The sequence below is a fragment of the Phaseolus vulgaris genome, chromosome 5 (assembly GCF_051622355.1).
Source record: "Phaseolus vulgaris cultivar YP4 chromosome 5, ASM5162235v1, whole genome shotgun sequence".
Lineage (NCBI taxonomy): Eukaryota > Viridiplantae > Streptophyta > Magnoliopsida > Fabales > Fabaceae > Phaseolus > Phaseolus vulgaris.
This window is the reverse complement of record NC_143502.1, coordinates 34,756,090-34,780,311: the sequence shown is the minus strand read 5'-3', so window position 1 is coordinate 34,780,311 and position 24,222 is coordinate 34,756,090. Positions and strand designations below refer to the sequence as shown.

The 24,222-nt window shown below is 31.2% G+C and overlaps 4 protein-coding genes across 4 annotated transcripts; all 4 read left to right on the top strand.

Annotated features, from left to right (window-relative positions):
• The first annotated feature begins 3,604 nt into the window (after nucleotides 1-3,604).
• LOC150027585 (uncharacterized) lies at nucleotides 3,605-4,489 on the top strand. Its single transcript, XM_090301962.1, has one exon. It carries the CDS (start codon nucleotides 3,963-3,965, stop codon nucleotides 4,254-4,256), a length of 294 nt encoding a protein of 97 aa, XP_090158088.1. The 5' UTR covers nucleotides 3,605-3,962; the 3' UTR covers nucleotides 4,257-4,489.
• A 1,516-nt stretch (nucleotides 4,490-6,005) lies between these two features.
• Nucleotides 6,006-6,832, top strand: LOC137835494 (uncharacterized). Its single transcript, XM_068644027.2, has one exon. The coding sequence runs from the start codon at nucleotides 6,254-6,256 to the stop codon at nucleotides 6,524-6,526; it is 273 nt and encodes a 90-aa protein (XP_068500128.1). The 5' UTR covers nucleotides 6,006-6,253; the 3' UTR covers nucleotides 6,527-6,832.
• Nucleotides 6,833-9,399: 2,567 nt separating this feature from the next.
• On the top strand, nucleotides 9,400-10,236 carry LOC137835493 (uncharacterized). The gene has a single exon (XM_068644026.2). It carries the CDS (start codon nucleotides 9,558-9,560, stop codon nucleotides 9,828-9,830), a length of 273 nt encoding a protein of 90 aa, XP_068500127.1. The 5' UTR covers nucleotides 9,400-9,557; the 3' UTR covers nucleotides 9,831-10,236.
• Nucleotides 10,237-22,626: 12,390 nt separating this feature from the next.
• LOC137834498 (uncharacterized) lies at nucleotides 22,627-23,215 on the top strand. The gene has a single exon (XM_068642531.2). The coding sequence runs from the start codon at nucleotides 22,631-22,633 to the stop codon at nucleotides 23,021-23,023; it is 393 nt and encodes a 130-aa protein (XP_068498632.2). The 5' UTR covers nucleotides 22,627-22,630; the 3' UTR covers nucleotides 23,024-23,215.
• The last annotated feature ends 1,007 nt before the right edge of the window (nucleotides 23,216-24,222 follow it).

Sequence of the window (24,222 nt, the reverse complement as noted above, 5' to 3'; positions counted from 1 at the left end):
TGTCGCTTGTGCATATATAACCTTCTATGATTGTTCTTAGATTCTTTAACCGCTATTTTCAGTTCATTTATTTTTCCCACAAATATTTCACCCACAACAATCCTAGTCTCATTTGAGTTGTTTAAACTTGCTCCAAACACAAATCCTAAGTTAGAAACCATGTCCAAGGTTATACAATGCGTTCCACTACCACCCTTGTTGAAATCATTCTCACGGTATGACTCTCTAATGTTTGACATATTTGCAAGGGTTTCTAATATCAAGTCTACACCTAGAAGCTGATAACATAAATTAAACATGATAAGAACATCATTTTTTATAAGAATCGGGGAACTAATACTTGAATAGGTTGTAAACACAAAATTCCTGAAACAACCTTCCAAAGTACTTCATCCAGTGCAACCCCTTTAATTTCATAATTGATTATGAATTTGTGAACATACATAATCTCTTGGATGATAACTAACCTTTGAAATAATATACATTTAGTTTAGTAAAAATTACAATTACACTTAATGAAAAGTAAATTCTTTATAGAAAATCGACAATGAAAAGGAAGAGAGATTACTAACGTAAGGAGAGAGATATAGAGGAACACGAGGAAAAGCTCCCAAAGACACACACATCCTTTCGTGGTTGTCAACGGAGATTTGTTTCTAAGTGTTAAAGAAACGTAACAAACTAATTTCACATAAAATCAATAATTTTAAGGTGTTTGTTAAAATTAGCACCCATTCTTATGCTCAGTTTTCATAGTGTCCCACAAATTTGCATCCACGCCCAGGCTCAGTTTTCAGTCTTTTCTCCAGCTGAGTAGTTTTCAAATAAATAAAAAAATTAATTATTTACATAAGTTTCACAATCTTATATCTATTTAAATTTAATTTGAAAATACATGGCTTAACCTTTAAAACTTTTTTTTATTTATATTTTTAGTAGTGACTGTTTGACCAAAACTTAATTTTTTTTTAAAGTTTACGTGAGTATAACCCACACTTACCCACGTTTCATTTAATTATTTTAAGGTGATAATATTTTTACACCTTGCTCCACTTTACACACACAACAAAATATTAATATTTGTAATAAAAAAATTTAAAAAAAGAAAAAATCTCCTTAATGAAAATATAAACAAAATGTAAAATATTAAAATAACTTTTAAAATTAAAATGATTAAAATATTAATATTTATTGGGATGTAGGGTGGAATATGAGTGTCAAAAAATCATTTTCTTTTTTTAATAATAAAGGTTTTGTTGACACTATTTAGTGTTCACCGTCACTTTTTTTTACGGCTAATTCTACCTTTTAGCATATTGAAAGGATAATTTTATAATTTCAAAATTTGATTGGATGGCAAATTTAAAATCATTGGTCTAAAATAAAAAATCATTGGTCTAAAATCATTTATAATTTTAAAAATTGATTGGGTAGAAGTATAAAATCATTAGTATAAAATAAAAAATCATTGGTATAATATTAGAGTATTTCTTTCTACATTCTATCAAATTTCTTCCTGCATCTCAATCAGGTGAAATGGTCAAAATATTTTTCATAAAAAAATTCATGAATTCCAGAAGAGTGTTCTGAAAAAAAAAAATCTAGAAGTCATTTTCACAAATAGTAAAATAGTTTTTTTTTTTCAAAAAATGGGGTGCATGAACAAATTTGTTAGAAGTTATGGAATAAACACCCTAAAATCATTGGATGGAGAGTGCAATTGCCCTCATTTGAATATGATTTGGGTCTAGTTTGGATCCTACGACGAAGCACCATGGACCCTTATCTCATACGGTCATTAGGAAAAATTCTTCCTACACTCAACCTTTCTTAACCTGCACCCTACATATTTTTAAATTTCTAAAAATATCTTTCATTTCAAAAATAAAATTTAAAATTGGAAATACTACATTGTGGACAAACAGATTTGAAAGATATTATTTTGTTTTAGAAATAAAAATTCAGAATAAAATTTAGAAATCAAAATCCTATTTAAAAGAAAATCTACAATACAAAAAAATTGTTCTAGAAAAAATAATCTGAAAATATATTCTACAAAAATACATTCGAAATGTATTTTATTTGTTCCTTACTTTATTTAAAAATATTCACCGTGTATTGAAATTGGTGCAGTGATATGGTGCATGCAAGTCAATAGTGATGTTGACTGAGAGAATTTTAATTTTCCACCTGTATAATATTTTGCCTTATTTTATTTCTCCAATCCTAAGAATTTTAGAATATACAAACTATTTATTTTTAAGCTAATATATATATATATATATATATATATATATATATATATATATAAGTCGCCTATTAACTGAACATTACATATCATTTGAATACTCATGCAACCTTTATTTAGATACACAAGTAATTAAACAGAAGACAAATATTAATGATTTCACGTTACGAGAATTGAATGATAAGCCCTTTCATTAATATCAAAACTAAGATTACTCATATACAATAATGAAAAACTCATTTAACTTTAATTATTAATAACTAACATAATTAACACATTGTTATACGCAAATTTTTTTATAACGTCTTTAAAACCTGACCTATTTAAACTATCATCATCAATAATAATAGTGATAAATAGATAAATGCAGGATGTGATAAATAAATTTAACTCTTAAAAATTAGTTATACACACTTTAAAGAAAAATAAACCAAAATAACGAATTTTTTGTCAATTTTTTAAATAAAACTAAAATAATTATTTTTTATCAAATTTTTATAAAAATATAGCTAATTAAATTTTAACTGAGTGTTTTAGAAAATGTATATCTATAGGTTATACGGTAATTTATTATGATATTTATGGTTTTTTAATAAATAATTACAATTTTATACTTTTGTTCTTCTTGGATTGGAAAGTACTTCACTTTTGCGGGATAATCTAGTTAAATATATTACAAGGTCTTTGATATTCGGTCGCTGAAGGTGGAGATATTTGTAAAAGGTATTCTGATTCTATGTTAGAATTTGATATGAGGTAGGTGAAGATAATAAACATTGTTTAATGTGTATATTTACTTTAATTGGTGTGGAATATTTATAATTTTAATACTTTATAGTTTTAATACTGCACCTAAATTAAGAAAGATTATCATATTAGTTAAAGTAACATTTCATATTGTAATTACATTAATTATATTATGTTAAAAAAATTGTTGGATCTATGGAAATTATATCAGTAATATTACTCCTAAGGTATTTAGTCATGTTGATTTTAGAGTTTCATGTGGAATAAATTTATTTATTTGTAGAAAGATAAGAATTAAGAATATTGAAATTAAAATTTATAATGTATATAGAATAAGATAAGATGTAGAACTTTCTGGGCCCTTATGCTTCCTATGTATTAAAGACAAGTTTATTTAACAGTGTAAGTGGAGAATGTTAAATAAACATATATTATAATAGTGTTGGATTGGTATTTATATGCTCCCACCAAATCTTTATAATTGAATAAATAATAAAAATGTAACTTTTGATAACTATTGAAGGGTGTAAAGTCATCCGTTTATAATTGTAATTAATGAAAAGATATTTCTTTCTACAGTTGAAAGCATCGGCGCTAAAAAAGCACTCCCAAACTACGGGTCCAAAATTGTTATATTATGGGCTTCAAGCAAAACCATGTGCAAAAGCCTCTTAATAATGGAAGTTGCAGCCGCCACAAATAATTAGAATATGCATATTCAACCAAAGCTTCTCAGCTGTATGAAGACAAAAGAGAATCATTAAAGACACACAAGAGATGTGAATGTGGCAACTAAGATATGCAGAGTGAAGACAAAAACCACACAATTCAAACCACCTATTACAACCAAAATAGCAACCGGTTTTTCCCCTCCAAGCCTCCATCTTTAATCTATATAAGCACCAAATCACATTCACACTTAGTAACTTCAACTCATATCAGAATACACACTAAAGGATAACTTAACATGTGTGCAAATCGTGGAGCTTTGGTGGTTGTTGCAACCACTGTTGGAGTAGTGGAGACGTTGAAGGATCAAGGCTACTGCAAAATGAACAACACAATGAAATCTGTGGCTCAACATGCCAAGAACCAAATAGGGTCAGCAACTCAGGCCAAGAAACTGACTTTTCCTTCTTCTTCTTCTTCTTCTTCCTCTTCTTCAGCAATTTCAAATAAGCTGAGAGATGAGAAGAGAAGCAAGGCAGAGGAGTCTCTTAGAACAGTGATGTATTTGAGTACTTGGGGTCCCAATTCTTAGACTTTGAGCATTATATGATTCATATTACCACCAAGATATGATATGCCACTGATCAGTCACGTACGTCTATGAATTAATGGTGGCCTGATGCGTGTTCATAACATCCTGCTGTTGGTGAACTGATTTTGCAAAATTTTGATGGTTACAGTGGTTGGTGTGTGTTACGATTTTGTTGAGTACCAAGATAAGAACAATTGAATAGACATCATATTTAATAGGTGTGCTTAATTATTGTATCCTCTATAATTTTTATTTAAGATATTTTTCTATTTGTAATAAAATTCTAACCAATTGAGTGAAAATCTAATTATTATATATAAGTTTAAATTGTCACATAAAAAAACTTCCAAATTTGTGTGATTTCACTTTTTTAGACTCCTAAAGTTTTGGTACCTACAGAAATGTATATATTTCTTACAGTTTTTATTTCTAAAGCTTTCTTAAAGTGAGTCTCAAATCAAAATAAGATGTCAACACAATTTAATTTATTTAACCAACACTATCCTATGCTATATTCCTACGTAATTCCCAAGCAAAAGCCTATTATGGGTTAATATATTTTTACAAAATATAATCCTATCTTACTATGAAACCAATACATATATTTAAATCACACAGGTGTTCTTTATGGCACTAATCACTTGTGATAAGTGTGACATGATTTTTTTGGTAAGTAAAATGAAAAATAAGTTTCTTTTTACACTAGGGGTGTTGGGATAGAAGAGAAATATATTTTTTTTATCCAAAATAAACCCAAAAATTGATAGATGTAAAATGAGGTACTGAAAATGAAAAATAAATAATAAAGAAATGTAAATGAACATAAAGATTGAAAATAAAGAGTATCCTGTTGCCCACAATTTGTGTTTCTGTTTCTTTATCCAAGATAAGTATAAAATTAATTTGAAGTTTAGTTCATTATAGAAATCGATTTGCACATAACTCTTAAATCTGAGCACTTCAATTGAAACATCAGGAAGAAAAAAAAAAAGGCAAACAAGAGCTTATCTCACTCTCAAAACACTAAAACAAAGGTAAGGAAATGATATGGAGTAAAAAATTGTAAATACACTATTTTATTAAATTAAAGATAGAAATGATTAAATTTCTCTGAACACAAATTCTGATTCAACCTTTCATTCGTTCATGCAATACTCTGGATTTTATTACCACCAGACCATTTAACACAGTGCATGGATTTTCCTCATATTAGTGACCAAGAATCTCATGCAGCTAGTTTTCTTTATTTAATAGCACAATTAGGATTTCACTCTGAAAACAAAATGAACATTACATGTTAATAAGTTAATATGTGAGCACCAGTTTTTTTAATTTCTTATGAAATGGTTTATCTCTCGTATATATCTCTTATCCAGTTCTGATCCACTCGTACATTGCTAAGGTTAATCCATATGTGATAAGGTCCAGGTATTTTGGCCACACCAATTGATATGTATACCAGCTACTTTCATTCTCTCTAATGGTTTTTGGCTTCACCTGTTATCAAACTTATGTTCTGTACTGTACGATTCTCCTTATAAAAAACAATGTACTCAGTTGTCTCAGTTGTCTGATAAACCACTCAAAAACACGTAAGCATTATCATCTTCTGTCCTTCACTAAAAAAAGCCATAGTCTTTTGTCGCTTCCAATGAGTAATAATCCAGCATTGGCAGGTGCAAGTTGAAGTTGTGTGGTCCTACAACATGATCCTTCCTTATATGATCTAACAACCAAAACACACACAACACACCTCACAAACCAAAACCGTGTGCCTTTTCACCTCTGGTTTTTCACACAAACTAAACTAGCGTCTGTGTTTCCACTGTCTATATAACAACAGTCTTCACCCACCCCATTCACTCATCTTCAGCCCATCAATATTCTCCATAAACAGATCAAACTTTCACACTACCTTGTTCTTACAATCCGCACACACACAAAAAAAAAAAAACACTTTAGCATCATCTGCTTTGTAGTTGTTCTAAGAGTCAAGAATGAGTTCTACAAGCCGTGCTTGGACTTGGACCGTGGCTGCAAGTGTTGGAGTGGTGGAGGCCTTGAAGGACCAGGGCATCTGCAGGTGGAACAGCGTGTTGAGATCAGCACAGCAACATGCTAAACATAATATGAGATCTTTGTCTCACACCAAGAAGCTTTCTTCTCAATCCTCTGCCATGGCTTCTGCAAAATTCAAAGATGAGAAAGCTAAGCAGTCAGAGGAGTCTTTGAGAACTGTCATGTACTTGAGTTGCTGGGGTCCCAACTAAACAAAGATTCATGGACTTTATGCAATGGACCATGATATTTTTCCTTCCTTCTTCTTTGATTATGAAGCCAAGAAAGATAAGGAAATGGAATATGCTGCTTGAACTGAGCATGTTAAGCTTGCCATTTAACTTGTTGCCTTGGAGAGAGACATGGATTGAATTTTGAAGAGTGAGGCAATGGCTTTTAATTCGTGGCAATAGCCTTAATTTGCTGGATTAAATAATCATTTACACTTGTGACAGAACTATATATGTATAGGTTTTTTTACATGATATTAAGAAATTTTCCTGTTATTTTTTAAGGCATCCCCGTCTTGTTATGAAAAAACTCAAAGGAAGATAATTGGAGGATATAAAAACTAGTAGGCTGTTTAATAAACATAAAGTAATTTTATCTATAACAAGATTTTACTATTTGTCTGGTTCCAAGCGATAGATTAGCTATTTCTCTAACTATTTGCTGAGATGTGATGTTCCTTTTTTTTTGTAAAATTAAGTTGAAATGAGAAAGTTAACTCAAAACCTATGGCAAGTTATGTTTTAGATTGGAAGTTGTGTTAATTTGTAAGGACTTAGAACTTTTGTTGTTTCTCCTGAGTGTATTGGTGGAATTCTTGTAAGACCTTATGGAAACCCTTGATAGTAAAAAAAAAGCACAGAGAAGAAACATTTCACTGTATCAAATATTGATACAATAGAGATACCAAGGCCAAAGGAGCATTGTTAGGATTGAAAGAGTAGAATTCCAAAAAGAAAAATATCTCTTTAGCACTTTATATTTCACCTATATTTACTTAATATATAGAGTTGTAAGTTGAATGTGATAGAAAAGAGACAGAGTATCATCATCCTTTCAGAAAATAAATTATGGAAGAGGATAATGGTCTCACTGCAGAGGTAACATAAGTTGAAATTAAAAATATGTTTGAAGTGGTGATAGTTGTAAAAACTTCGGTGAGATGTGTTGAATTTTAGCTTTACTATGAATCAATGGAGTACTATCAACACTATCTAGTTTAGAAGAATGATACATACAATCTTATTTTAAATCTATACAACTCTATTTTTATTTAAATTTTTATAAAATAATAAAAATATCATTTTTTTATATTATCAATTAGATATCATATATCATTCCTTATCTAGTAAGGGCAATTCAGGAATTTCAGGTTTGTGATCAGATTGCTAAAGGATGTAATCCTCCTTTATTGCTACAATCTAAAAAGCTTATTTAGACCAATTAATATCCTAGTAGGTTGTTTTACAAGATTTTAGCAAATAGACAGATTGAAAGGTCTTACCAATTGATCAATCAAAATCAATCTTTTAAGAGGAGAAGTGATTACTAGATAATGTGGTCCTAATCGATGAGACACTTGAAGAGACAAAACAAACAGAAAAACATAATTGTAACTTTGAAATTTTTGTTTGGAGTATATGATGCAAAATCTAACTTTAGTAGCAAGTGAATTAGTTGGATTAAATTGTGCAAAAGTTAACTTTAGTAGCAAGTGAATTAGTTGGATAAACAATTTAATGCTCCAATTTTTTATTTTTTTTTATAAAAAAATTCATACAAATCCCTTACCCAAAATCATATAGGTCCATAGTATCTACTAAATTCAGCCCATATTGAACTTTCCTGAACAAAATCATTTGTAGACACCTTAATTAAGTCTACTTTACACACAGTGAAAGAAAATAAAATACTAAAAAATGTAGGTAATTACAAGAGATATATAGAAAAAAAAAATTAACTGTTAATGATGAAGTGATGAAATAAGTTAGTCTGCATATACTTTTATAAATCTTTCTTATCTTGGAAGTATTGTTTAGAGGTAGAGGTTGTCTATTTGTCCCAAGTAAGAATAGGGACAAGATATAATGTTGGTGTTTTATTCTAATCACTTTTAAGTACATAGAAAATTGCAACAGTCATTTATCATGGATAGTTAAATCTAGTTTTTATTTAAGATATAGTAGGCAACCCTAATTATTTAATGTTAATCTAAAATTCTAATAAAGTTGAAAGTAAAGATATATGAACACTTTTGTATATTATACATTCTATCAATATCTAATATTTTCTCTCTCTCTTTATATATATATATATATATACACATATATATATATATGTATATTGTGTAAAAAATAATTTTAATAATTTTGTTCATTCAAAATAGAAATATTCAGAGGGAAAAAACAATTTAACACTCTTAACTTTAGTCCTTTTATGAATTTATGACAAATAAATGTTTTTTTTCCTATTTTTTTAAAGTAAAATTGCTATTAAAAACTTTCATATACTCTTCTAACTTTATATTAAGAGAGATTGTTATTTAACTCTGTATTATCCAGTCTAGATGTGAGTCATTTAATTTAATTTTTCGGGATAAGAAATAAATGAATTAATTGGATCTGGATACTCTAATCCATATATAAAATTTAACAAGAGACAGTGACAAGTTCTTAAAATCGTGCTGTATACGCTGATACATGAACCATTCAAAATGATCTCTTATGATATTGAATTTTCATGCATCTTACCCACATGTATGGTAAAGTTAATTCATATATATATATATATATAAATTTATATCTATCAGTTATTTTCACCTCAGAAGTGGTTTCAAATAAGATTGTTGGCTTCATTAAACAATGTGCAGAATTAAAGTTATGTGGTCCTACAACAAGAGTGAAGTCCTTCATACAAACTGTAGATTCTTTATTGGATTAGATCTTCATAGTCTAACAAACAAAACACACCTATCACACCCGACAAACCAAAACCATGTACTTATTACTACCTCTTGTTTTGCACACAAACTAAACCACTGCCTGTATTTTCCACTACCGCCATATCTCACTATATATCAACAACAACCTGCACTCCATTCATTCATCTTCAGATCGTCCATATTCTCCATAAACACATCAAACTACACACTTCATACTACCTTGTTCTTACATTCCACACACACAAGGAAAAACTTTTAGCATCATCTACTTTGTAGTTGTTCAAGAGTCAAGAATGAGTTCTACAAGCCGTGCTTGGACTTGGACCGTGGCTGCAAGTGTTGGAGTGGTGGAGGCCTTGAAGGACCAGGGCATCTGCAGGTGGAACAGCGTGTTGAGATCAGCACAGCAACATGCTAAACATAATATGAGGTCTTTGTCTCACACCAGTAAACTTTCTTCTCAGTCATCTGCCATGGCTTCGGCAAAATTCAAAGATGAAAAAGCTCAGCAGTCAGAGGAATCTTTGAGAACTGTTATGTACTTGAGTTGCTGGGGTCCCAACTAAACAAAGATCCATGCACAGATCTCATGGAATTCTCAACTTTCTTCATTTAGAATGTTATATTGAAGAAAGATGAGAAATTGAAGGTGCACCAATCAGAGAATGTGTCTCAACTCTCAACTAACATGTTACATGCATGCTGTTGATTGTATCCGACCGAATCAGAAGCTTAATTACTTGAGAAATAATCTGAGCCTGCATCTGGCTGCCTTGGAGAGACATGGATTGAATTTGGAAGACTGTTCGACATTGGAACATCATTGGACAGATGAAATCTGAGACAGATATTGCTATTTATGTATAGGAGTTTAATATGATGAGCAGGGTTACAAATCTTATATGTTGAATAATTTGTATGATATAATTTATAAGGCTGAACAATTCTTGAGAAAATACTTTTTGCTGTGAATTTTTCCAGTGTTATTCTTTGTGACATCTGCATTGTTATGAAAATAAAGTCAAAGGGAGTTCATTAAAGAAAACAAGACTTATGTCATTCATTAAACATCAAACTTTAGGATTTTCATGGTGTGCTGCAAGAGAGTATTGCAATTTTTTTAAAGTGATCAACTTATCTGCTCTTTCCTTATTCTGGATGTGGTGGAGTGCTCATCTGAACAAAGGGAAAGTATACAGTCACAATTTTATTTTTAATTGCAGTCTATTTTGGAACTGTTCGAACTCAGAGAAACAGAATTCCTAAACCTTTCCAAGAACCTGAGGAAGGTTACAGCACTGCAGTTTGTTTGATATAGCACTTCATGTAAAATTAACTCTATTCTGAATTTTTCTCTTATGAGCAAATGTAAAACTAAGGAGGTAAGAATACACAAGGCAAACAATAAGAGTATATTTATTATTAATTTAAATTAAAGTATTTCATAACTTTAGAAGGGATAAATCAGATTATTATTCTCATAAGAGAACTCAAAAATTGAAATTTGGACATAAATGTGAGCACAGAAAGATCCATTTACTTTGTTGATTACTTTACTATATAGAAGTATAGTGTGTTTTTTTTTATCAAAATCACTTTTTTTTACCACTTTAGTAATTAAAGAGAAAAATTAGGAGAAGGAAAATAGTTTTTTTCTTTTAAAACTCTATTAGTAATTGGATAGAGAGAGGTATTGTAATAGTCTTTCCATTCATAAAATTACTTGAAGTTTTTTTAATCAATTCAGTAAGATGATATGTTACTAGTTAGAATCCAATCATGATATTTTGATTACTAGGCTCTTAAATAAAAGATTTTTGTTCTAATATTAGCTATAAATTTTTGTCTATAATGTGAATCATAACATATGATTTTGAGTCTTGTGTTCTTAAATAAAAAGACGTAAGTCATAATTATGTATTCATGTAATCTATAAACAATTTGAGGAACTTAAATACTTTTTTTTTTCATTAAAGACGGTAAGAATTGGTAGAAAATATTTTTGAAATATTTATATAATTTTAAAAATTAAAAGCAATATTTTGATTTTATTAAATTTTTTAACTAAATACGCATTGATGAAAAATAATATGGTGTTCTACCGTTAACACCTTAGGGCTTAGACTATTTTATTACTCTTACTTTTCTGTCTTTTTTGTTCCAAAATATAAGAAATATGATGGTTTAATGACATGTACCCAATTCCTATTTTAGTAAAATGAATTCTTCAACAATTTTGTTAAATCAAATCATAAGTAGAAGTTTGGTTGACAAACCAGACCACTAATGTTAAGAACATAACTCTTACAAAATTTAGGTTTTTAAAAAGTTCTATTGTTTTCAAACTTAGTTTTTTAACAAGTTCTCAAATATTCTTTAATTTTTATTTTTAAAAGATCATTATTAGTTAAAACTTGATGCCAAGCTCTAATAATTTTATTTCCTTTTTTTTTGGCAATAAAAAAATAAATAAATGTGAATCACTTCAAAGGTGGTTCAACCCTTATACAAACATAAAATACCTAAGACACTCCATCTCAACACTCACACCGCCAGACGCCTAGAATTACAAAACAATCCTAACTCAACCAAAAAAATATGAGCTAAAAGATAATTCGAGAAACCATCGTCATACAGACCAAAGGTTCGAGACACCACTCGGAAAAGGAGAACAAACTAAAGAGAGGCTTGGACGTAATCCAAGACCAAGTCTTCACTTGAACCAAGGCAACCACTTCTAAACCATTGACAACTCCCCCATTAAAGATTACATTGTTTCTATGCTTCCACAACTCACTTACCACTGCAGTCCAAATCACTCCCCACATCTCCTTTGCTAAAGCAACGCATTACAGAATAATTTTATTTCCTAACTAGTTCTCAAATTGTTTCCATTTTTTACATTTCAATGTAAATTTGACATAAAATTAATTTTCAAACTTATAATTTGTTATTCTTAATATTTTCGGAATTATATAAAAAATAAGGTATATTTGAAATTTTAATTATCTATAAAGTTGTTCATCAACTACATTTTTTTCTAGGCTAAAAATCTTTTAGTCAGACTCAATAAATCACATTGACTTGTGACCTTTCTAAAACTTTTCTTGTAACAACTCAATAAATCATTTTTAGCATCCTAAAGTCCAACCTCCAAGTCTTTTTACGAGAGTTAACAAATTTGTCAATCTCTTCTTGAAGCTTTAAAGTGTTCTCATTAATTATATTTTCTTGTTTTTTTCTCTTTGGCATTCAAAAGCTTTAAAACCTTTATTTTCTTTACATTCACTAGATGATGTTTCATCTCAACTTGATCTTCAAAACTTTTGGAACTCTTCTTTGGTTTTGTTAGCTCTTTTTTGACAATACTTCATTTTCTTTGATCTTTGATTAAAATTGCTTATTAGTTACAAGCTAGTTGGGAGTTCAACAATACATTTTGCTTCTTTAGTTTCCTAAATACTATTTCCAACTCCTTAGCCTTTCTATCCTCTTGGTTGTGCAACTCGGTCACCTTTGACTTCTAATTATGAATGATGATCTTGTGTGACATAAACATTACTTTGGTGGAATCAAAACTATATAGGGTTCCACATTGCATAATAGCTCCACATTAAGTAAAGCTAGAAACCCCCTTATTTAACCTTGTTTATGATTATATTCATATGGCACGATGATAACACACTTCAGAGTTGGTGGAAACATGCTCAACTCTAGGGACTTTCTTTACATTGAATCAACATTACTTCTTTTTCTTCTCAGATCTCGGTGATGACAATGTTTTTGTTGGTGGAGCTTGTATAGTTGTAGGAATCGTGGTGGTCCAAAATAAAATTTTGGTTAATCATCTATAAAACAAACTCTTAAGTTATTATTTGGTTATCTTATGTTTATTTTTTAGCAACACTTTTCAACTTCTTAAATGTTTTATTGAGCTTATTTTACTTATAGAGGATTTTTCAGAGGTAGTTACAACAACTGAGATAACTCCAACTTTGGCCTTCGGCTTGTTATAGTCAAAGTTTTAGCCCATAATTTTTGCAAAGTGCAACATAAATATGATTAACAAACATACAAATTCTTATCCTCAAACTTAGTTGCTTGATCTTTTGCATAAGGAATCAAAATGATGGTTTTATTATTCAAAGGAAGAAAAAAACACTTCAAAATTTCAATGTCTATTCTTTTTTTTTTTACAATTAACATTTGCTTGGTATGTGGTTTGAATTTTTCAAACTTATTTTATTAGTAAAGATGAAATCAAAGAATATGATCAAAGTAACAAAAGAAAGTTTTAACTAAATAAGGTTTTTGGATACTTCACATTGAATATACTTTAAATTTTAAAGCTTTTAAAAGAGGTGGTATAAATTGAAAAAGAAAATACCATTATATTAGATATCGTTAAAGGATGTTAGATGTTTTATTTTTTGAACAACACGTAACTCTTTATTTGTTTTTTATGTTTCAATTGTTGAATAAGTCTTTCTAAGTAATTGTTCCTAAACTTTATGCAAAAGCATTTCAATCAGTTACTGCAAGCACTATAAATGTATTGTTAGCAAAGATAATGAACATCATGCTCTATTTTATTTCACTTAGTATATTTTCTTCTTTTAGTATTTTATTTTGTTGTCCACCTTTTATTCTACAACAATTGGTATCAGACACTACAAGAAAATAACTATTTAGTCACAGGATTTAGCGACCGAAAATGAGTGGTCGCAATTTGCGACTGAAATAGCCACTGAATACCCTCAGTTTCAAATCTGCAATCGAAATAGCGACCGAATAAATTTTTGTGATGTTAGTTAGTTTAGCGACCGAATCAGCGACGAAACATGAGAGTGACAAAATCATCGGTCGCTAAAGTGGTGGTTGTTTTGAATAAATTTGAAAAAATATATCTGCAACCAAATTAGCGACCAAAAATATTTATTTTTTAGCCACCAATTTTTCTTCAATCGCTAAATGTAATTGCTTATTTCTGCCACCGAATCAGCCACCAAATATTTTATTTTTTAGCCACTGATTTTCTTTCGGTCGCTAAATGTAATTGCTTATTTCTGTCAGCAAATCAGTCACCAAATATGTTTAGTTTTTAGAAAATGTAATTCTTTAATAAAATAAAAATAAAAATAAATAAGAATAGAAATAATAATAAAAAGAACAAAATAATTATAATAACAAAATAAAAATAAAAATACTATAGTTATCTCCAGTTCTGCCTCTTCTTCAATTCTCATTACTCATCAACGCCGATAAACCAAAGACCAATGATACAACCCTACACAGACATAAATTAAACATACTGCTCAACATATTCGGTGGCTATTTAAAAAATAGAGAAAGAAAGGGTCCTACAATCTGGTTGTGATTTTCTTCTACTGCTCAACTCAACCTTTACGCGCTCTTACACAATTAACCCTAACTGACCTATTGGAGCTTCCCATAATTTTTTTCTAACATTCGATCTCCACGATCCGGTGCGATGACTCTCTCTGTTAGGGTTCAACCGCTTCATTCTCTCTCACTCAATTCCTTATTAGCAGGGTTTATGTTCGCGACACGCTCCACTTCTCCCGATTCAACTCAACAGTTAGGGTTTTGTTGTTTTGTGGTTCGCCTCTGCGGTTTCGCGTAGTTTGAAGCACAAATCGAGCAAGCACAATTCTCGGATGCTAGGGAACACTCCGACTTTGAGCAAGATTTTGATGCAAAGGATCGGAGGAGCAAGGAGGAGAGCGGTAAAGCGAAGGCGTCGAAGGATTCGGATTCCCGAGAGAAGTGGAGGCTGGATTCAAAGAAGGCGCAAGGAAATGGGGAGTACTTTGACGAGTACGCGTTGTCATCGAAGCGGCACAAGGAAAGCAGCAAGGGAGACAGGTGGAATGGCGGCGAGGAGGGAACGAAGAAGTCGAAGGCAACGGGTGTAAGGAAATTAGTATTGAGAACCCACCAATAGCACTAAGTTGTGAAGCTTTCATAATTTTAATTTAGTGGTAATGTAGTTGGAGCGGGCCATGATTTTGTCCTCAGAGTTCAATCGATGATCCACTATGAAGAATTGCTTGACACTTGATGCATCAACACATGATGTCTAAAGATGCACACTTTGATGAAAAATATATTGTGAGTGGTATTAAGGGATTAAAAAAAGTATTGCAAGATGTCTAAAGATGCTCTTAATTACCTACGTGGGTATTTTGACGTAGATGATTGAAGTGATTTAATAATTATTTATTTGACATGTCTTCGTTTTCCTAGATTAGGTTGACAGTTGTCCTTTTTATTACATTATCTAAAAATAATGGGGACAATTGGTTAAAGGTCCTGCACTAAAAGAGGAGGTTGGGGTACATTAATTTATGGGATAAAATTTAGGTGGTTTCCTTAATGATTTGTTAACTTTTATTAGTCTGGTAACACCCATTCAGTTTGGAAAAACCAAATTGTATCTTTTGTACACACTAAACATGTCACTAAATAATAATTCCAAATAAAATAAATTGACCAGGCATAAGTACTACCACTACATGACAATAATGAAAGTCATTTCACAAGGAGCAAACTATTAAGTTTTGAATATATTTTTTTAATATTTAAATTTCTTTATTCCTTTTTGCAAAATGGATTTCTTTACCGTGACGGTGAGGACAAAAGTATCACAGCATGGGATATAAGCCTGGAAAAGTTGCATTGCTTGGAAGACGCACATACTTCTCGTTACCAATTTTCAATATTTCTATGTTTCTTAGTATTTGACACTTGGATATTTTAGTTTGTATTAGTATTTGTCACTTTAGAAAACCATAAAAAATTGATTATTTTTTTAAGTAATACATCTATTTTTTGGTTTCTCATCTAAATTAAATGAATAAAATTATAGCCATTTTATCACAATATAGAAAATATTTTATTCTATAATTTGAAATTGGAACGAGACAATATTACATATAAAAAAAATACCATTTTAAATAGGTATTAATAATAAATATAAAACATCCACTGAAATTGATTTGATGATTATATCTACAAAGCTGCTTAGCGACCGAAACACAATCGATCGCTGTAATTAAAAAAAATATTTAGTCACCGAAATAAAATTGGTCACTATAAGGGTCTTCATTTAGTCACCGAAATTAAATCAGTCGCTATAATGGTCTCCATTTAGTCACCGAATTAGTAACCACAAGTTTTTTTTAATTTATTAGTGACCGAAAATGGTGGTCACTATCACCTTCTATTTCAGCCAACGATTTAGCCACCGAAAATAGTGGTTGCTAATTTGGTTACTATATTTTGGTGACCAAATTTTTTGCAACTAATTTAGCCACTGAAATTTCGGTTGCAAATTTGCGACCACTTTATAATTCGGTCGCTAAATGCTTTGCGACTAGGGTTTTCGCTTCCATCTTTATTTGGTGGTTGTTTTGGTCGTAGATATGTTTAGTGACCAATTATAATGTTTTTAGCGACCGAATTTGGTGGTCGCTAAAAGTGATTTTTTTTGTAGTGAGAGTTTTCTTCTAGAGGGATCTATGAGGACACTGGAGTGCATAAATGGAAAGCGACTATTCCATCCAGGAGAATTCTGAAAGGCTTTTGGACATTACAAACAAAGTAAGATTGCTTGGATTTGATTTTAAAAACTCCCGTATTGTTGGAAAAATGTTGGTCATTGTTTTTGAAAGATTAAAGGCTACCATAACTACCTTGGAAAATATCAAGGATCTGTCCAGAATAACCTTGGTAGAGTTATTAAATTCTTTAAAAACACAAGAGCAAAGAAGGGCTATGAGGAAATCAGTTACTATTGATGAAGCTTTACCAGCCAAACATGAAGGTGGTTGGAGAAACAAGGGCAACAAGAACAAGCAAAACCAACAAGAAAATGGAGAAGTTGTTGCACACAATAACAACAAGAGTCAAAGAGAAGGTTCCAAAAGAAATTATCCTCCTTGTAAGCATTGCAACAAGTTAGGTCATCCACCGTTTAAGTGTTGGAGAAAACCTTATGCTAAGTGCAATAAACTTGGGCATGAATCATTCATTTGTAGGAACCAAAGTCAGCAACAAGATGTAGATGCTCAAATTGCAAATGAAGAGGATGATGAACTTTTTGTTGGAACTTGTTTCTCCACTAATGTTTCAAGTGAATCTTGGCTAATTGATAGTGGATGCACAAATCACATGACTTATGACAAAGAACTTTTCAAGGAGTTGAAGCCTTCAAAAATTTCAAAGTTCAAGATAGGACATGGGGTCACATTCCAGTAAAAGGAATAGGAACCATAGTTGTAGCAACACATTCAGGTACTAAAACTATTACTGATGTGTTATATATACCTAACATAGACCAAATTTTATTGAATGTTGGTCAGTTGCTACAAAAAGGCTTCAAGGTGTTTTATGAAAATAACCACTGTTTGATTAAGGATGCTACAGGACAAGATTTGTTCAAGGTAAAAATGAGAGGCAAAAGTTTCTCATTAGATCCATTTCAGGAGAAGTAGACAATATTTTTAGCAAAGGAAAATACCATTGAGTTATGGCACAGAGGCTTGGTGATGAGACTCAAAAAGATGCTATAAATAGGAGGAATGTGCAAGGACCAAAATACTTAAAATTCTTCTTATTAGTATATAGAGGCCCAAGCCCAAAGCCCAAGCCCATGAAGCCCAAGCCTAAGCCCAAAGGATCACTAGGAGCATGGCTAGAGCATTGGGAAAAGAGAATCAAATAATGAATCTTCTTATTACTCTTGTATAGTTGTAGGTGGTGTGAATATTAAATAAAAAGTGTTAATAGTTAGGGGGTGTAGACGCATTTTAGGAGGTGCTGAAAATAGGAATTGGATCACACTTAGTTCATGACTAGGTGGCGCCAATTTGCATTTGAATTTGGAGGGAACTTTGACTTTCATTTGTGTTTCATTTCAGCCCTCTTCTATTATAAATAGAGAGGTTGGACTCTTGTAAATGCAGATTTGGATAATTGATATAGAGAAACTCTACTCATTTTGAGAGAGCATTTGTGAGATTTTGATCTCCTTACCATAGTCTCATCTTGTGTGCTTTTGGAGAGGTACAAGTGGCAACATTCCTTCACTCGTCTTGGAACTCCATCACCAAGTGGCGTGATCATTCTCCAATTCCATTCCAGCCGGTCTTCAACCATCTAAGTCACGTTCCTTTCATCTCCTTGTTGTTTTCATTCGGTAGTTTTAGTTCTTAAGCCTTGTTCTTCAATTTGTACCGTTTAGTTTTGTTCTTGTGTTGTTCTTGAGTTTTTAATCGGTTCATTGTGTTCTTTGGATGATTTTAATCGGTAGAATTGTTTCCTCTTTCAATTTTGTCCAGTTTTAGCAATTACATGTTTTCAATTATGTTCTATTCATGTTCTTGAAGTTGTTCTTGTTTTCCTTTCAATTTCGCCATATGTTTGTGTTAAGGACATGACACTCATTGTTCAAATGAGTTTGGCTTTTCATTTGGATGACATTATCCTCCATTGAAATGACCTTAAGCCTCCTTAAATGTTGTGTATCTTGTTTAGATTGCCATGCTTGTCAATATGAAAAACAAAGCAAAATTCCATTTCTAGTAACTACTTGGAGAGCAAAAAAGAAGCTACAAATGATTCATACTGACGTAGAAGGGCATCTTAGAACTCCTTCACTTAGGGTAGTCATTACTACATTATTTTTGTAGATGATTTAACTTGTATGTGCAGGATTTATGTTTTGAAGTTCAAGTCAGAGGTTGCAAGGATTTTTTGGAAATTCAAAGCAAAAGTGGAAAATGAATGTGACTGCAAAATTTAGACATTAAGGTCTGATAATGGAAAGGAGTATACTTCATATCAATTTAACTCATTTTGTGATGAAGCAGGAATAGAACATCAACTTACAGATCCTTATATTGCATAACAAAATGGAGTAAGTGAGAGAAAAAATAGATTTATTATGGAGATGACCAGATGCATGCTATATGAAAAGAATTTGCCAAAAAAAATTTGGGCCAAGGCAGCAAACACAACAATATTTCTACAAAATAGACTTCCCACAAAAGTAGTAAAAAATAAAACTCCTTTTGAAACATGGTATGGGTACAAACCTCCAATAAACTTTCTTAAAAATTTTGGGTGTCTTTGTTTCATCTATGTTCCACAGGTTAAAGGAGATAAGCTAGAGAAAAAAGCTATTGCTGAAATTTTCATTGGATATAGTATAGTTTCAAAGGCATATAAAGTCTTCCAACTAGAAATTGAAACTATAACTATTAGCATAGATGTGCATTTCATGGAAAATGAGAAATGGAATTGGGAAGACTCAAAGACTCCTATTGAAACAAAAAACCCATAGCTAGATGAAATGGAAGATGATCCACCAATTAGAGGCACTCGATTACTCTCTAACATATATCAGAGATGTAATGTTGCAATATGTGAACCTATTGATCACGAAGAAGCTATCAATGACCCAAAGTGGAAAAAGGAAATGAAGGAGGAGTTGTATATGTTTGAGAAGAACAAAACTTGGGAGCTTATTGACGTACCTCGAGATTGAAAGGTAATTAGGGTGAAATGGGTGTTTAGAACCAAGTTAAATATTGATGGTTCATTTAACAAACATAAAGCAAGGCTTGTTGTTAAGGGGTATGCACAATTTTGGGTGTTGATTATTTTGACACATTTGCACCTGTTTCTAGACTTGATACAATTCGTTTGCTTTTTGCTATTTCTGCACAATTTGGATGGAAGGTACATCGAATGGATGTCAAGTCAGCATTCCTAAATGGATATCTTGAAGAGGAAATTTATGTTGAGCAACCTAAAGGTTTCATTGTGGAAGGAAAAGAAGACAAAGTTTATAGGCTGTCTAAAGCTCTTTATGACTTAAAACAGGCTCCTAGAGCATGGTATAGCCGAATAGATGATTATCTCCTTAGTTTAGGCTTTGACAAAAGTCTTTTAGAATCTACACTTTATGTCAAATCTAAAGGTTCTAAAACTCTTGTTATTTCACTATATGTTGATGACCTTTTGATTACAGGGAGCAATGCAAAACTTATTGATGATTTCAAATTAAATATGATGCAAGCTTTCAAAATGACTGACTTTGGTTTAATGAACTTTTTTCCTTGGAATGGAGATTAAGCAAGACGAGGATGAGTTTTTTTTTGTCAAAAAAAAATATGCTAGGGAGATTTAAAAAAAAATCATATTGGAAGATTGCAAGCACGTCAATAGTCCCTTGAATCATAAAGAAAAACTAAGCAAGGATGATGGAGCTGATGTAGTGAATGAAACACATTATAGAAGTCTTACTAGTTGTTTGATGTATCTTACAACAACAAGGCCATATATATTGTATGTTGTGAGTGTTCTATCTAGATTCATGCATTGTCCTTGTGAAGAACATCTGAAGGCTGCAAAGAGGGTTGTTAGGTACATAAAAAGAACTATAAACTATGAGATTAAGTTTCAGAAAAGTCAGAATTTACTGCTTGTTGGGTATTCTAACAATGATTGGGGTGGTTCTTTAGATGATAGGAAAAGTGCTTTAGGGTATTGTTTTAGTCTTGGCTTAGGAATTTTTTCATGGTGCTCAAAGAAACAAGAAACTATTGCGTAATCTACAACAAAAGCTGAATTTATTGTTGCTACAGCCGCAACCGCTGTTAACTAAGTCTTGTGGTTGAAGAAAATTTTAATTGATCTTAACATGGAGCAGAAGGGAAGTACTAAAGTTTTTGTTGACAATCAAGCTGCAATAGCTATTTCTCATAACCCTATCTTTCATGGAAAAACCAAGCATTTTAACATTAAGTTGTGGAGATATAAAAAGATGGAGTTGTTGTTCTTGTTTATTGCAAAATTGAAAACCAGGTTGCAGATTTGTTTACCAATCCACTTCCAACCAACAAGTTCGAGTTCTTAAGACAAAAGATTGGAATTTGCAGTTCAAAAATTAAGGAGGAGTGTTAGATATTTTGTTTGTTTGAAATGCATGTAACTCTTTTTTTTTCAATTATTGAATAAATCTTTATAAATAACTCTTCCTAAACTTTAAACAAAAAAATTCCAATCAATTACCGCAAACATTATAAATGTATTATTAACAAAGATAACAAATATCATCTATTTTATTTCACTTAATATATTTTTTTCTTTTAATATTTTTTCTTTTTATTTAGCTGTCCACCTTTTATTATACAATAACAAAACGGAAACCTACTCAATTTAAATTTGGTTTCAAGACTGTTTTAATTGATGTAAATACATTAATTTATTAGTGGTGAGAAAAATTTGAAGATGATGAAATAATATTTGAAAGACTTTGATGAATATTCAACTATTCAAACGGAGTTGAAAACATTCTTAACAACAATCAAAATGAACTTAGTTGCATCACAAATACTTATATCTCAGCAAAAATAATAAACAATTGCAGGAGTTAAAATCATAGAAGCATAATGACATATTTTCCCGAGTATCAAGTGTACTAGGTCGTGAAAATGAGAGAAAACTTATCATTACATTACTACTCGACCTACTTTGTTTTTTCTTTGGTTTTAGAAGGTTCCTATAAGAATGAAGAGTTTCACTTCCAGTGCTTTTGTAATGATAATAGGAGGATTTATTATGACTTACCCCAACTTTAATCTTGTCAACAACACTAATTTCATTATTAGAACTAAAAATTTCCTGAGAGTTATTTGAACTCTATTTACTTACTAATTTTAATATTAAAATTCTCTTAGTCAGTCAACTATGCGCTTATTAATACATTTTTCACAGAATAAAATGAAAACATTAAACATTAAAAAGTAAAAAAATGTTAATAAAAAGAGACATATATATACTTCCAACAAAAAAGAAAAATCAAATAAGTCTATAAAATCAAATTCTAAAGCAAAAAATCAAATTCATTTTCTACCATCATAATATTCCAAGTGTCGCTGGCCACACTAATCTTCCTAGCTTGATATTGCTTATATATCTTGTTAGCCAGATGCTTAGGCCATGTTTGGATTATTTAATTAGTTAATGCCCTGAACTAAGTAACTAGACAACAAGCGGATTCATTCCCTTCCCAGAAACCAGGGTCTTTCTAACGTTGATTGGTTTTATGAAATATGCTACGTTGTCTCTTTCTCTACCCAGAATATACACGTGTAACCTAATCCTTACTCTGCAATGCATATGCATGGGATCGTGGCACGTCTCTCACACAGACACGTGGCGCTGAAAACTGAAACAGGATGCTGAGCAATTAAAAATCATTTTTTTATTTTTAAAAATGGCATCTTCTTTCAGTCACCGACTTTTGCATCCCTATATATGACTACCCTTCACTCCAATGTTTCATCATTCAAATGCTTTTGCTTGTATTCTTCTGATACATACTCAGATACACTACTATCACCTTCAGGTGCTCAAAAATACTGAGAGGATCACTTTAACTACTAGTACTGCATTAGAGATGGGTTCATCTAAGAGAGCTTCTTGGACTGTGGTTGTTGGTGTTGGAGTTGTGGAGGCTTTGAAGGACCAGGGTCTCTGCAGATGGAATTCAGGTTTCAAGTCAGCTCAGCAAAGTGTGAAAAGCCATGTTAGATCGTTGTCACAGGCAAAGAAGCTTTCTTCTTCCTCTTCTGCTGTGGTTTCTAGCAAAATGCAAGGAGAGAAGGTGAAACAGTCAGAAGAATCCTTGAGGAGAGTCATGTACTTGAGTTGCTGGGGTCCCAGCTGAAGGAAAGAGAAAGACAATATGGAGAAAACAGTTCTGTTCTTTGAATGTAGCCATGAAAAGGTTGTGCCAGATCGAGAAGGAGATTTCTCTTGCTATGTTTCGCCTGCATTCATTTATGTATATTATTATTGTTATTTGTTCATTGTTGTAACAGTAATCACGATGAATATCAATTCAGTGAAATTTCAACAATCTTCGTAGTTTTCCTTCTACTAATATTGCTGATTTATATAGCATTATTTAGAAAGAGAAACAACCAATTAATAATTTGAAACTCTTGTAACTGAAGAGAAATACAAAAACTCAATTAGTACTTGTACTTATCCCTTCTAACTAAATATCAACCCATGTTATGTGTCCTTGCACGAGTCATGAATGATTCTGCAACAATACATACTTTATTAAATCAGTGATGATATAACATATTCTTTCTCAAAGGTAGTTAAAATATTATAGCTACTGCGGAGTGCATATACAAAAATTATATTATCATGTGTAATAGCTTAATATTACTTTTATTAGTTTATCACATTTTTACATAATTTATTATGTTACACAAAACTGTTGTACGACTAAATTTTCTCAGGTCAGCAATATGATTCTGCAAAAAATCGATTTGATTTGTAAGAACATTGTCAGTGTTGTATATAAAGGTCTCATTGTTATGTTACAGGATTCTACTGAAAGTAATGAAAACATCAAAGCTTTTTGGTGAAAAACTTAAAATTTAAACAGTACAAAGGTCTCATTGTTATGTTACAGGATTCTACTGAAAGTAATGAAAACATCAAAGCTTTTTGGTGAAAAACTTAAAATTTAAACAGTACAATGAATTGATTTAACTTTTCAGTCTTTTACCTGTATAAAATACATATTTTTGGTTATCAGATATATTTTATGTGAGTTTACTTAATAAAAATAAATTTAAATTATTGAACAAAAAACGAAGGAAAAAGTTACTTGATAAAAACTTACCTTGTAACCTCAATTATTAGATGCCAAAGGGGTAAGAGTGTCTTGATATGCCAAGCATGCATCATAGTGACACCAAAATATTTGATACTTAGAGTGAGTGCGACAATTGTGTGACAGGGACAGGTGGTCCTAAAACTACGGATTCATTAAACTTGGTTCCAAATCTTACGCAAAGCGAAAACCACTGGCTACCCCCAAAACCAGTTGCTAGCTAACCAAAACTT